The sequence below is a fragment of the Panthera uncia genome, chromosome D1 (assembly GCF_023721935.1).
Source record: "Panthera uncia isolate 11264 chromosome D1, Puncia_PCG_1.0, whole genome shotgun sequence".
Taxonomy (NCBI): Eukaryota; Metazoa; Chordata; class Mammalia; order Carnivora; family Felidae; genus Panthera; species Panthera uncia.
Window position 1 is genome coordinate 15,119,011 of NC_064808.1, and position 15,227 is coordinate 15,134,237.

The following is a 15,227-nucleotide window of genomic DNA, read 5'->3' on the forward strand; positions in this document are numbered from 1 at the left end:
AACTGCTGGGGAGGGGCGGGTAGGGGAGTATGCTCTGGAGGCTCCTACTCTTCTAGTACAGATGCCAACAGTTCTGGACATGGGCAAGGGGCCCCACTCATCAGCTGAGGAGCTGGGGATGCATGACGAGGGGTGTCAGGAGCAGCTCTGGAGCCCAGTGGTGGCCCCATTTCTATGCCACGTCCCAGGGCCGGAGCCTGTGCTGCTGTTCGCCAATCGCATCGACATCCGGCAGGTGCTGCCGCACCGCTCCGAGTACACATTGCTCCTCAACAACCTGGAGAATGCCATTGCCCTTGATTTCCACCACCGACGCGAGCTTGTCTTCTGGTCAGACGTCACCCTGGACCGGATCCTCCGTGCCAACCTCAACGGCAGCAACGTGGAGGAGGTTGTGTCTACAGGGCTCGAGAGCCCAGGTAGGGAATGAGGCCCTGTGGGGAAGGGCAGGGCCACACCATGTGCAAAGTAACCGTGGAAGGAACAGGATGATGGCTTGTAAACCTTGGGCAGCAGAACATCTCTTTCTTCCAGTGAACTCTTGGATGGAATTCTAGTAGAGAAAACATTTTTTAGGAGGCGCCTGGGTGGCTCGGTTGGTTAAGTGTCTGACTCTTGATTTCGGCTCAGGTCATGATCTCACAGTTTGTGGGTTCGAGGCCTGCGTTGGGCTGTGTGCTGACAGCTCGGAGCCTCATTGGGATTCTCTTTCTCCCATTCTCTCTCTCTCTTTCTCAAAAGAAATAAATAAACTTAAAAAAGAAAAAAAAAAAGAAAACATTTGTTAGTGTACATTAATTTTATGGGTTCAGGTTTATAACATTTGCTCATTATTGAGATGTTTTGATGAATGTAATAATTTGAAATCAGAGATTTATGGATAACAGTTACAATTTGCTCTCAGTCTTAGCATTTGTTTTAATTCAGAATTTTGTTTTGATTGCTTACTATTAAGAATATTCTGGGGGCGCCTGGGTGGCGCAGTCGGTTAAGCGTCCGACTTCAGCCAGGTCACGATCTCGCGGTCCGTGAGTTCGAGCCCCGCGTCAGGCTCTGGGCTGATGGCTCGGAGCCTGGAGCCTGTTTCCGATTCTGTGTCTCCCTCTCTCTCTGCCCCTCCCCCGTTCATGCTCTGTCTCTCTCTGTCCCAAAAATAAATAAAAAACGTTGAAAAAAAAAAATTAAAAAAAAAAAAAAAAAAGAATATTCTGCTTGACCCACGTAGATACATCCAAATGTTTACAGATAAAAAAAGAAAGAAAGAAAGAAAGAAACAAGAACTCACTCAGTAATCTCAGGCCATTCTACAAGCCAGTGAAGTGGATTAGAATTCGGTACCATGCACACTTGACTCAAATGCTTATGGCACGTCTCAAGTGCCTCTGCAAAACCTTAAGCCACAGTCTGCAAATTCTGGAGCCAGTGTGGTGGGCGTGGGTCAGGGAGCCAGGATTCAGGATGTGGAATATGGTTGGCTGAGAGGAGGAAACGCCTGACCTTGGACAGCTACTTGACTTCTCTGTACCTTGATTTCTTCATCTCCATGGGGATTTCAGTATCTAGCTCATAGAGTTGTTGTGATGATTATGTAAGTTAGTATATGTCACGTGGTTAGAACACCACCTAACCAAAACCCTGTGCAAGATTTTGCACTTGTTATTGTGGCACAGAGGAGCCCTGGCTGAATCCCTGACCCTTCCTACTGCCTCTTTCCGTCAGGGGGCCTGGCTGTGGATTGGGTCCATGACAAACTCTACTGGACCGACTCAGGAACATCAAGGATTGAGGTGGCGAACCTGGACGGAGCCCATCGGAAGGTGCTGCTGTGGCAAAACCTTGAGAAGCCCCGGGCTATTGCCTTGCACCCCATGGAGGGGTGAGTGAGTTGTGTCTCAAGCTCCCAAATCCCTCTTGCACCCCCTAGAGACAGTTCCCAGGCCACCTGGGCCAAACTTTGCTGGGGAGCCTCTTCACAGTGTGGTGTTAACAGCCTGGGCTCTGTACCCAGACACACCTGGATTTGAGTCCTGGTTCTGTAGTAGTTGGCTGTGTGGTCTTGGGTCAGTCTATATCTGCCTCCATTTACTCACTTATAATTGGTGAGTAAGAAACATACCTGGTGGGGGCGCGGGGGGCGGCGTGGTGGGGTTTGCCTGGGTGGCTCAGTCGGCTAAGCATCCGACATCAGCCCAGGTCATGATTTCACAGTTCATGAGTTTGAGTCCCGCATTGGGCTCTGTGCTGACAGCTGGGAGCCTGGAGCCTGCTTCAGATTCTGTGTCTCCCTCTCTCTCTCTGCCCCTTCCCGACTCATGCTTTGTCTCTCTCTCTCTCTCAGTCTCTCTCTCTCTCAAAAATAAATATTAAAAAAAAAAGAAAGAAATGAATAAACATTTGGGGCACCTTGGCGGCTCAGTCAGCTAAGCGTCTGACTTCAGCTCAGGTCATGACCTCAGCACTAGTGAGTTTGAGTCCCGCATTGGGCTCCCTGCTGTCAGCGTGGAGCCTGCTTTGGTTCCTGTCTCCCTCTCTCTCTGCCCCTCTCAAGCTTGTGCTTTCTCTCTCTCAAAAATCAATAAAAACATCAAAAAAATTTTTAAAAAAGAAATGAATAAACAGTGAAAAAATTTAAAAAAAAGAACCATGCCTGGACACCTGGCTGGCTCAGTCGGTTGAGCATGCAACCTTGATCTTGGGGTTGTAGGTTCGAGCCCCATGTTGGGTGTAGAGATTACTTTAAAAAGTAAATAAGTACGATCTTTAAAAAAAAAAACCAGGCGTACCTTATAGCTGTATGAAGATTAAATGACTCATTTTTAAAGATTGAGGTATAATTGATGTATAACTTTATGTTAGTTTCAGATGTACAACATAATGATTTGTGTATATTGCAGAATAATCACCACAGTAAACCTAGTTAACATCTGTCAATATATAGTGGTTACAACAATTTTTTCTTGTGATGAGAACATTTAAGATCTACTCTCAGCAACTTTCTGGTAATACAATATTGTATTATTAACCATAGTCACCATCCTGTACATTACATCCCCATGACTTACTTATTATATAACTAGAAGTTTATACCTTTTGACCCCCTTCACCCATTTCACCCCCCAAATGAGATGCATTTTAATTTTTTTTAAATGTTTATTTATGAGAGACAGAGACAAAGACAGAGCACGAGCAGGGGAGGGGCAGAGAGACAGGGAGACACAGAATCCAAAGCAGGCTCCAGGCTCTGAGCTGTCAGCACAGAGCCTAACACGGGGCTTGAACTCACCAACTATGCGATCACGACCTGAGCCGAAGTTGGACGCCTAACCGACTTAGCCACCCAGGCGCCCCAAATAAGATGTATTTTAAATGGCATAATATACTTAGATAGTGGTAGGTTTTAGTATTTTTATTATTAGTTCATAGGATTGAGCTGAGTTATAAAAATTAATGGTAATTTTTATTATTAGAAAAAAAGTCTCCTTAAATTGAAGTTCTTCTGGTTTATAAAAATTCAATGCAGTTAATTGAGGGCCGTGTCCTCTAAGTCAGCTGTTTTAAAAACCCTGTGTGAGTGTGAGTGTGTGTGTGTGTAAAATACAAAAGGCAGTGATAGAGATTGTGAAAAAGAAAAAAGTATCTGTCCTAACTAATAATATAATATATTGTTAATTCCACAAGGGTTGAGATTTTTGTCTCTTTTGTTCATTGCTATACTCCTACTCCCTAAGATAGAGCCCTGCAGGTACTACCAAAAAAAAAAAAAAAAAAAAAGGTTAAATGAATAAATGCCCTGCTAGAGACATTTAAATTCAAACATTGAAAAAACACTCTGTGGACTAAACAGAATGTGTCACCTACCAGTTGGGGTCCCCTGGGTTAAATGGATAAAAGACCTCAGTCTGATTGTTATCCTTGTTACTACATGCGTTCTGCTGCCTGTCTCTCAATGTCCTTTCCCTCTTCCTAGTACCATTTACTGGACAGACTGGGGCAACACCCCCCGCATCGAGGCCTCCAGCATGGATGGCTCTGGACGCCGCATCATTGCCGACACTCATCTCTTCTGGCCCAATGGCCTCACCATTGACTATGCCGGGCATCGTATGTACTGGGTGGATGCTAAGCACCATGTCATCGAGAGGGCCAATCTGGACGGGAGTCATCGCAAGGCTGTCATTAGCCAGGGTGAGGCCCTTTCTGTACTCTCCTCCATCTCTCATCCTCCTTCCCCAGTCCCAGCCCCTAGAAGCCTTGGCAGAGGGTGAGATTTGTGCAGTTGCCAGGCCTGGGCCCAGAGCCCATGGCAGGATATGTCTGGACTGAAGTCCTTCTGGACTTTCCCCAGGCCTCCCCCACCCCTTTGCCATCACCGTGTTTGAAGACAGCCTGTACTGGACAGACTGGCACACCAAGAGCATCAACAGTGCTAACAAGTTTACTGGGAAGAACCAGGAGATTATTCGCAACAAACTCCATTTCCCCATGGACATCCACACTTTGCACCCCCAGCGCCAGCCTGCAGGTAAAAAACTACCCACCTGGTAAACCTCTGGTGCCTCTGAGAACCTTCCCTGCACCTGTCACAGTTGCCATGGTTTCTGGCAGGGAAATTTGAGGTTGGCATTGATATGGGCTAATTTCTCCCTCTGCTGGACATTTAGGGTACAACATCGATACTCCTGAAAATCTGCTTCACTGTCATTTAATTCATGCAAACATTTATAGGATATCTCCTATGTCAGGTATTCACTGTGCTTGCAGCTGGGGCAGCTATAAAAAATAAGACATAGTTTCTCCCTCCAGAGAGCTCACACCCTAGCTAAACCCCTACTCACTAGCCTTGGGATGGACTCTGCAACTCTTTCCTGACCCTTTTGCTCTGGGCTCTTTGAACAGGGAAAAACCGCTGTGGGGACAACAATGGAGGCTGCACTCATCTGTGTCTTCCCAGTGGCCAGAACTATACTTGTGCCTGTCCCACTGGCTTCCGCAAGATCAGCAGCCATGCCTGTGCCCAGAGTAAGTGGGTCTGGGACACCTGCCTCAATGGATGTGCCTTGTGATGGTGGGTGGAAGGAACAAGAGATAGGAGTCCGAGGGATTTCCTGTCATGGGGAAGAGCCAGGCTCCTCAGGTAGCCCCTGGAGAGGAAGAACTTAAGAGGCTGATAGCTCTTATATCAAAGCTGAGGCCTGGGGGCTCAGTGGTACTACCCAGTCAAGTATGAATGCCTGCAACCAGGCTCGTGTATCATTCCACCAGGTAGGATGCTTTATCTATAGGTCGCAAGAAGGTTCCAGGCCCTTCTAGAAAGCAGGGGTTTCTATTTTTGTTTAACCTTTAGCCTCACCCTGTTAAAGACTTACTTTCAGCCCCTGAACAACAGAGCCGAGATTAGGACCTCTGGTGATACTCTGCATATGTAGATGCTGGATAAATATGTGTTTAATGAGTGAAAGATAATGGGACACCCCAGTCGCTCCCTGAACTATTTTGGCTTCCACTGAACTGCTTCAGGGTCATTGCTTTGAGACGGTAGCCCTGTCTAGCTCAGAGTCACAGGTGACGTTTCCTAAGAATAGTCCAGAGAGGAGTGATCCGGGCATATGACATGACTACCAAGGGGCTGAGGGTAGTTCCTCGTATGTCAGCAGCTGCTCTTATTTACTGCTGTGCACCCACTGGCCCTCTTATTCCTGATTAAAATCAAATTTCTCTTGGGGTCTGGGTCATTTCCAGAAAGTGAGATCAGGGAAATTATGCAGAGTAACAAGGACTATTTGTTCAACACTCGTTGACTGAGAACCTACTTTCCTTCAATTCTTCTAAGTGCCCAGCTTTTTCCATATTGTCTCAGAGAGGCGCATGAGGTTTCCCCAGGAGCTTCCCCTTAAGGGTTTCCCAGAGCTTAAAAGAAGACACTTGGTGAAGTTAGGCAGGAAGTGCCTTTCCAGGCAGAAATGCATAGTGGGAAATACTCAGACCAGAATGGAGCAAGGGACAGAACAGAGCCAGCCAGGAAGAAGCTGTGTAGGGGAGTGTCCAGAGCTCCTTCTCTGGAGTTAACCTGAGTTCAAGTCCCAGCCCTGGTGCTTTCTAGCGAGAGGAAGCTAGGCAAGCTACTTGACGTCTGTTACCCTCAAGGTGGCTCATCTAGAAAATGAGATTAAGAATGACATAAATCACAAAGAGTTGCTATGAGCATAGAGGAGACAAGGCAGGAAGTCATTGTTGGCTAAAGTTGGTGAAGAGAAGAGCAAGAGAGAGGATCTAGGAGATGGAGTGGAGCAGCAGCGGCCTGAAGCAGAAACAGAAGTCCGTGAGGTCGGCTGGGGGCTGATGGTGATCTAGCCAGTGCACCGGAAGAAGCTGAGCAAAGAGGAGAGACAAGGAGATGGAAGCTGACAGATGCTTAAACAGGATGCACTTCTGGGCCCTGGCGAGAGTCTGCTTCCTAGGCCATTGATCCTAAAGTCTGAGTCTGTCAGCATGGGCTGCCAAGGGCTCAAAGGGGACCTGAGGTGTGAAGAGTAGGGGACAAAGGGCACCAGATCCCAGGAAGTGTGATTGAACCAGATGTCACACAGGTGAGCGTCTGTGTCTGTCACTGTTACTGGATTTAGAGCATTAAAAGAAGACCCCTTTCGGCCTTTGATCAGGTCTTGACAAGTTCCTGCTTTTTGCCCGAAGGATGGACATCCGTCGGATCAGCTTCGACACAGAGGACCTGTCCGACGATGTCATCCCACTGGCTGACGTGCGCAGTGCTGTGGCCCTTGACTGGGACTCCCGGGATGACCACGTATACTGGACAGATGTCAGCACTGACACCATCAGCAGGGCCAAGTGGGATGGAACAGGACAGGAGGTAGGGCCCATCGAGGGCACAGGCCCTTGGGGAGGGCAGAGATTGAGGGGTGGAATCCACCCTGTCCTGGGCAAAGGCTTCCCATACCTTTGCCAACCTTGAGAATTGGTACAGTTGGGTCCCAGAGCTGAGGTACAAGTCCTCAGCTTTGCTTGAACAAAGGTTGGTGGTACAGCTTTGCTTCCTGTCCAGGTGGTGGTAGATACCAGTTTGGAGAGCCCAGCAGGCCTGGCCATTGATTGGGTCACCAACAAGCTATACTGGACAGATGCAGGTATGTATAGGGCAGCCATGGCCTGGCTCTGTGGGATTCCCCTTATTAAAATTCTAGTCTCAGGTACAAGGGGCCCAGTGCCCCTCCTAGACCACTTGTCTTGGCCTGAAGTTCTTGGTAGGTCAGAAGTGGTGGGGCTGCTGCAGAGCTGAAGCTAGATGCTCATAGCTGAGGATTTGGCATTTGCCAATCAAATGGCAGCTCCTGCCTCTGTGTAGCTGGTGCTCAAGAATGTTTTGAGGCATTTCAGATAAGGAAACTATGCCCTGTGGTTTTCGTTCTATCACTGTCTTAATAAAACAGGTATTTTCGATGAGCCAGGTGAGTGAGTGTGGGAGGTAAGAGGGATGCCTTATACCAGAGCGCCTCCAAGTGTGGTTCTTGGACCCGGAGCAGCATCTTCTCCAAATTCAGGTCACTAAACATCCGTTGCTCATCTATCGTAAAATATTTCTTGAGTGTTTACTGCGTGCCAGGCTCTGTGCTGGGAGCGGAAGGTAGTCGGGTGAACGACCAAGCATAGAGTTAATATCTTTGCCCCCGATTTCTTGGTAGGTACAGACCGGATTGAAGTGGCCAACACAGATGGCAGCATGAGGACAGTTCTCATCTGGGAGAACCTTGATCGTCCCCGGGATATCGTGGTGGAACCCATGGGCGGGTGAGCACCTGTTCCTTTGGGACGAGCTCCACCTGTCCCACAGCCAGGAGCACTAGAGAGGGGTCTGGAGGTTAGCAAGAGCAGCCAGATGTTATGGGCACACCAAGGCAGCAAGGGCAGCTACAGAAACCACAGAAGGCAGTGACAACTCTTTCTCCCCGGTGGACAAGGAAACCTTTTACATTTTTTCCTCTCGGAGCACCTGGGTGGCTCAGTCAGTTAAGTGTCCGATTTGGGCTTGGGTCATGATCTTGCAGTTTTTGGGTTCGAGCCTCGTGTTGGGCTCTGTGCTGACAGCTCAGAGCCTGGAGCCTGCTTCAGGTTCTACGTCTCCCTCTCTCTCTGCCCCTCCCCTGCTCACGCTGTCTGTCTGTCTGTCTGTCTCTCTCTGAAATAAATAAACATTAAATAATTAAAATTTCTCTCTGTCTTTTTTTGGTCTGCTTACAAAAGTAACTCATTGTAAATAAATAAAACAAATAAGTAAATAAATCTGTAGGAAGTGAAGATTGCCTACAATCTCACTTTCCAGCAGTAACCATTGCTAACAGTTAACAGTTTAGGGTATTTTTCCAGATTTTCTTTTATGTGCATATATACATTTTGTGGTGGTGGTAGTGATTTTGGATCTACAGCAATGGCATACTGTTTTGTAACTTGTCTTTTTTCACTTAGTTATAAATCTTGACTATCTTTCCATTTGATAATATAGAGTTATCTTGTTCTGTCTTTTTTCAAAGTTTGTTTATTTATTTATTTATTTATTTATTTATTTATTTATTTAAAGAGAGCATGCATGTGCACGAGCAGGGGAGGGGGCAGAGAGAGAGAGGGAGAGAGAGAATCCCAAGCAGGCTCCATGCTATTAGCCCGATGTGGGGCTCCTTCCCATGAACTGTGAGACCATGACCTGAGCTGAAATCAAAAGAGTTGGATGCTTCACTGACTGAACCTCCCAGATGCCCTTTGTTCTTCTTAATGGTTATATAGAATTCTGCTAAATTTACATACCATAACTATTTAACCCATCTAATCAAGGAAAGATTGTTTATACCCCATTCTTATTTGCCTTCTTTCTTTATTCCCACATAGACCTTATTTGCTAAACACTCCTTGAGCCCGTAGGCTCTGCCTTTATTAAAACCCCAGGGACCCTTTCGATAGTGATAAAAGATAAGAGACTTTCAGAGACAACTCTGAGCCCAGGATGGGGCTGGGAGCTGAGGCAGGAGGCTGGGGCAGCTATTGCAAGCAGAAACACTGAAACCCTAGGCACCCTGAATCCCTACTGGGTGTTGTTAACTAGAAGGCTGGTAAGACCTTCCTTGCCTGTGCCCAGGTACATGTATTGGACTGACTGGGGTGCAAGCCCCAAGATTGAACGAGCTGGCATGGATGCCTCGGGCCGCCAGGTCATCATCTCTTCCAATCTGACCTGGCCTAATGGATTAGCCATTGACTACGGGTCCCAGCGGCTTTACTGGGCAGATGCCGGCATGAAGACCATTGAATTTGCTGGTCTGGATGGCAGCAAGAGGAAGGTAAGGGTGGCGGTAAGGCATCCCCTCACAACCCAGACAACCTCTAAGACAGCTTTCCCTGGCTGGCAGCTGGGAGGACCCAGGGGCAATGGGACCAGCGTTAAGGCATTTGCTGTTCCTTTGAAGCTGTGACTGCCTTCCAGAACAGAGGCGGGATGGATGGGGGATTATTGCATGATGATGAAGGAAACTAGGGATTTGTGTAGATGGTGGGCTGGGGGTATAAGTGCACAGATGGTATAACCATCACAGCTAACACGATTTAATCACCAATTGCATTCTAGACCCGTGATCGCTCTCTTTCTTTTTGTTATTGTTTATTGGTATAATTTCAAACTTACAGAAAAGTTGTAAGGATAGTCAAATTGTTGAACCATTCTGTCTATACACACACACATGCGTATTATTATTTTTCTGAACCATCAGAGATTAAATTGGAGACGTCCTGCCCTTGACCCCAAAATACTTCAATTTCCTAAGAACAAGAACATTGTCTTTAGTAACCATGGTGCAGTGATCAAAATCAAGAAATTTAACACTGATACCATATTACTGTCTAATTCACGGTCCATATTCAATTTCACTACCAATTGCCCCAATAATGTCCTTTAATAGCTTTTTCCCCCCTTTTTTCTTTCTTAGGCCAGGATGCAATCCCAGATCAAACTGTTTAGTAATCATGTATCTTTAACCTGTAATCTGGAACACTTCCTCATAATTATTTAACCCATCCAGTCAAGGAAATAAGTCCCTTCTAGGCCTGTCTTGATCTTTGTATTTTTAAAGAGTAAATGCCAGTTATTTTGTAAAATGTCCCTCAATTTGTCTGATGTCTCCTTGTAAGTAGATTCAGATTATGTATTTGGGGCAGGAATACTACATTAAATAAAGTCGTGTCCTGAGTGCTCGGTGTGTCTCATCAGCAGGCACAGATGTCCGCTTGTTCCATTATTGTGGTACTAACTTTGCGTGGTTACGGTGGTGTCCACTGTGAAGTTGCTGTTTTTCCTTTTGTAATTAATAAGTAACTCGTGCAGAGATATTTTGACATTATGTAAATCATACGTGGTCTTTTACAATCATCACACAACCCTTGGAGCCAGGCACTGTCATGGTCATATCCTAGATTGGCAAACCAAAGGTCAGAGAGATTTTATAACCAGCTCTTGCTCAAGGTCACGTAGCAGATGATAGTAGAAGAACTCCAACCTGACTCCACACCTGAGTTCTTGGCCACTGTTCTGTGCTATCGGGCCTGGATGGGGGATGACACAAGTGCGGGGGCCCCGGCAGGTGCTGATTGGAAGCCAGCTCCCCCACCCCTTTGGGCTGACCCTGTATGGAGAGCGCATCTATTGGACTGACTGGCAGACCAAGAGTATACAGAGTGCCGACCGGCTGACAGGACTGGACCGGGAGACCCTGCAGGAGAACTTGGAGAACCTTATGGACATCCATGTCTTCCACCGCCGGCGGCCCCCAGGTGAGCGGCCCTTGCCCGCACCAGCTTTTCCTTGGTCCTCCTTTGCCATAGACGTCACCATTGATTCCCCCTCCTTCTCCCTACCCAGTGTCCACGCCATGTGCTATGGAAAATGGTGGCTGTAGCCATCTGTGTCTTCGGTCCCCAAATCCAAGTGGCTTCAGCTGTACCTGCCCCACGGGCATCAACCTGATGCCCGATGGCAAGACCTGCTCACCGGGTGAGTTTGAGCATCACAGACCTGGATAGAGCTTCTCTAGGAGGGGCAGTGGCTCTGTTCCTTCCCTGTAGAGGGACTCCAGTTGGGCTGAGAAACCGTGGGTCCTGGTACTCTGAGAGGCATGGGGGAAACCAAGAAGTTTTACAAAAAAAGGAGAAGTCCGGGGATGCCTGGGTGGCTCAGTTGGTTAAATGTCCGACTTTGGCTCAGGTCATGATCTCATAGCTCGTGAATTTGAGCCCTGCATCAGGCTCTGTGCTGACAGCTCAGAAACTGGGGCCTGCTTCTGATTCTGTATCTCCCTTTCTCTCTGCTCCTCCCCCATTCATGCTCTGTCTCTCTCCGTCTCTCAAAAATAAATAAACGTAAAGAAAAAGAAAAAAGGAGAAGCCCAGGAAGCGGCCCAGGGGACCAGGTAGACAGGAGCATAGGCAGAGTCTAATTGGTTCTTATGGTGTCTCTATGCATATTAGAAAAAGATGCTCTGTTCTCAGACACTTTCACTGTTGGAAAATTGTCATAATATACTGGTTTGGTTCGAACAAGTCACTTTAGTTCTATGTGCCCATAGCTGGTATAATACATATTAAAACATATGATCTCTCCAATGTCATGGTACCTCCGTTGGAGGTGGTGCTTTTGTGAGCATACAAGGTATGTGACAACCCTTCTGGAAGGTCCCAGAAGCAGGGCCTGGTGTAGCCGCCCGGATGTTAGCAGTTGATGTTTCTCCCTAGGGGATGCTGCATGGCAGGCTGCATTTGAAACCTAACTTTCTTGGGAATTTGAATGAGAAAGGATCTGTGAATGGGGCCTCCCAGGTTATAGGGAGAGCCCTCTTTAACTTAACATGAAGTTTTTCCAACCTCATGGTAAAAGTTCCTTCAAAGGGAGTCACTTCCACATATTAACAAAGAGTTGTCATTTATGATATGTGTCAGGCCTAGTGCTGAGTGCTTCCTGTGCATGATCTCTTTTAATCCTGCAGATACCCTGCTATTATCCCCATTCTACAGATGAGGAAGCGGAGGCTTAAACAATTTAAATCACTTGCCCAGGATAACACAACTAGAAACTGACAGGGACAGGCATGAACTCAAGTTTGCCTTGCTTCAGATCCTCTTGCTGGCTACACTAGGGTGACTGTCCTCTTTCTTTTTCTCCCCACCTGGGCAGGCATGAACAGTTTCCTCATCTTCGCCAGGAGAGTAGACATACGCATGGTCTCCTTGGACATCCCTTATTTTGCCGATGTGGTGGTACCTATCAACATTACCATGAAGAACACCATTGCCATTGGAGTGGATCCCCAGGAAGGTCTGTGTGGCCCTGCCCTCTGTCCCTTACCTATTGCAACTGCAATTCTTCCTCCCCCACCACCTGTTTCCTGCTAAGAGCCTGAGGCTCCCTGTTCCCTCTGGCACAGCCCTGCCCCCATCTCCACAACACTTTCTCTTTGGTAATGAAGGCATGGTTTGGAGCCTTCCTTTCCACCTCTGCCAAGAACTTTTACTGCCATGATATTTCCGTATTTCCCTTGGTTTCCTCTGCTCAGCAGTATGGGGCTCTCTGACATGCCCTGGTGTCTCAGAGCATGAGTCCGCTGGGGGTATCCATTGGAGAGGTGAGGGTCCGGGCTGAGCCAAGCCTTTCCTTTCCAGGAAAGGTGTACTGGTCAGACAGTACACTGCACAGCATCAGCCGTGCCGATCTGGAAGGCTCACAGCATGAGGACATCATCACCACAGGTGAGCCTTGCTCCCAGCCCGGGGACCATGTGTCTGGCTACAGAGCTGGGGAAATAGCCCATCTGTTTTAAGGCAGGAGCCAGTGTGTGCTCTTGACTTCCTGCAGGGCTGCAAACCACAGATGGGCTCGCAGTGGATGCCATTGGCCGGAAAGTGTACTGGACAGACACGGGAACCAACCGGATTGAAGTGGGCAACTTGGATGGGTCCATGAGGAAAGTGCTGGTGTGGCAGAACCTTGACAGCCCCCGGGCCATTGTGCTGTACCACGAGATGGGGTGAGAGCCTGGGGTGAGAGCCGGCTCTGCAGTTCTGGGCAGGGGTTGGGAGCTGGCTCAGCTGGGGCCCTGGCAAGTGTGAAAGTGGGCTATGAAGTGCAAGTGTGCCCCACCTTCCTGGGGCTGTTCCACTCCTTGTGACTCAGGGTGGTAGGATGATATAGAGGTAAAAAGCACCAACCTTGGAGTCAGGAACCCAGGATGCATCTTTAACGTCTGATCCTCTGTTTCCTCACCTGTAAATGGAGGGGATAATGAAAATGTATATACCCCATGGCTCTTGTGAGACTTAAGTGAGGCAGTACATGGAAAGTTCTTTTTTTTTTTTTCGCTTGTGGTAAAAAACAATATAAAATTTATCATCTTAACCATTTAAAAAATTTTTTTTAATCTTTATTTTTGAGAGAGAGAGACAAAGTGAGAGCAGGGGAGGAACAGAGAGAGAGGGAGACACAATCTGAACAGGCTCCAGGCTCTGAGCTGTCAGCACAGAGCCCCGACGTAGGGCTCGAACCCATGAACCTTGAGATCATGACCTGAGCCGAAGTCAGACGCTCAACTGACTGAGCCACCCAGGCACCCCTTAACCATTTTTTAAGTGTATAGCTCAGTATAGTAGATTCACCTTATGGTGAAACAGATCTTCAGAACTTTTTCATCTTGCAAATCTGAAACTCTAAGCCCATAAACAACAACTCCACCTTTTGCATAAAATACTTTTTGCAGTGTTTGGCAAATTGTCAGTACTTACAGTGTTTAGGAGCTCTGGACATAACAGCTAGTATTTTTCCTTGCCCAGGTTCATGTACTGGACAGACTGGGGGGAGAATGCCAAGCTAGAACGGTCTGGAATGGATGGCTCAGACCGGACTGTGCTCATCAGCAACAACCTAGGATGGCCCAATGGGCTGACCGTGGACAAGGCCAGTTCCCAGCTGCTCTGGGCTGATGCTCACACTGAGGTGAGGATACTGCTCCTCTTGCTTCCCGGAAGCCTGGGAAGACAGGAGAGGACTGTTGAGGATCTCCACTCAGGGCTCCCAGTTGACTCACGACCACCCCCCACCCTCTCCTTCCTCTACAGCGAATTGAGGCTGCTGACCTGAACGGCGCCAGTCGGCACACGCTGGTATCTCCCGTGCAGCACCCATATGGCCTCACCCTGCTTGGCTCCTATATCTACTGGACTGACTGGCAGACCCGTAGCATCCACCGTGCTGACAAGGGTACTGGCAGCAATGTCATCCTGGTGAGGTCCAACCTGCCAGGCCTCATGGACATCCAGGCCGTAGACCGGGCACAGCCACTGGGTGAGAGAACCCCCTAGGGCTGTGAGCCAGAGCTGGCTTTCCGGGGGGGGGGGGGTGGTGTGTGGGTATCTCAGTGACAGAGATACATCCAGAGCACAGAGATCCTTTTAGAATCTCAGAGACAAGGACCTACCTAAGCCCCCTTCCTGGATCAGGCTTTGTTCCTTCTGGGTGTGGCTGGTGCTATAACTACATGATGCTGTCACACCTTCAAAGGACTTCTTCTACCTCATCCCTGTTGGGTACCAAATTCTGTCACTTAGAACAGCAGAGAATCAGGCAACTAGGGCCCTTGTAAGATTCCCACAGTATTCCAGGCTGGGTGTCAAAGCTCATGTTCTCGCCTCACCAGGTTTTAACAAATGCGGCTCTAGAAATGGCGGCTGCTCCCACCTCTGCTTGCCTCGGCCCTCGGGGTTCTCCTGTGCCTGCCCCACTGGCATCCAGCTGAAGGGAGATGGGAAGACCTGTGATCCCTCTCCCGAGACCTACCTACTCTTCTCCAGCCGCGGCTCCATCCGGCGTATCTCGCTGGACACCAGCGACCACACAGATGTGCACGTCCCCGTCCCTGAGCTCAACAATGTCATCTCCCTGGACTATGACAGTGTGGATGGAAAGGTCTATTACACAGATGTATTCCTGGATGTTATCAGGTAGGAATATCCCTGAAACCTCCAGAGGACACAGATCTGTGTTTGATCCCTGACCGGGTGAGGTTATGGTCTCTGTTGACCTCTAAATAGACTGAGTGATTTGGCAGCTTGGATAGTGAGTTCTGATCCTGACTTGTTTGCTTATCACTCATAACAGAGTTTAAATTTGACGTTTTTGTTTGTTTGCT

General features: G+C 48.1%; 1 protein-coding gene across 1 annotated transcript in view; it reads left to right on the plus strand.

Annotated features, from left to right (window-relative positions):
• LRP4 (LDL receptor related protein 4) overlaps positions 1–15,227 on the plus strand; it is a 50,861-nt gene that overhangs the window by 18,870 nt on the left and 16,764 nt on the right. The window contains 17 exon segments of the mRNA XM_049639630.1: positions 189–419; positions 1,720–1,876; positions 3,968–4,185; positions 4,346–4,522; positions 4,897–5,019; positions 6,660–6,868; positions 7,061–7,142; positions 7,698–7,803; positions 9,143–9,344; positions 10,638–10,827; positions 10,916–11,047; positions 12,224–12,364; positions 12,709–12,795; positions 12,902–13,073; positions 13,873–14,035; positions 14,158–14,383; positions 14,736–15,039. Of these exon segments, the coding sequence (XP_049495587.1) occupies positions 189–419; positions 1,720–1,876; positions 3,968–4,185; positions 4,346–4,522; positions 4,897–5,019; positions 6,660–6,868; positions 7,061–7,142; positions 7,698–7,803; positions 9,143–9,344; positions 10,638–10,827; positions 10,916–11,047; positions 12,224–12,364; positions 12,709–12,795; positions 12,902–13,073; positions 13,873–14,035; positions 14,158–14,383; positions 14,736–15,039 (2,920 nt within the window).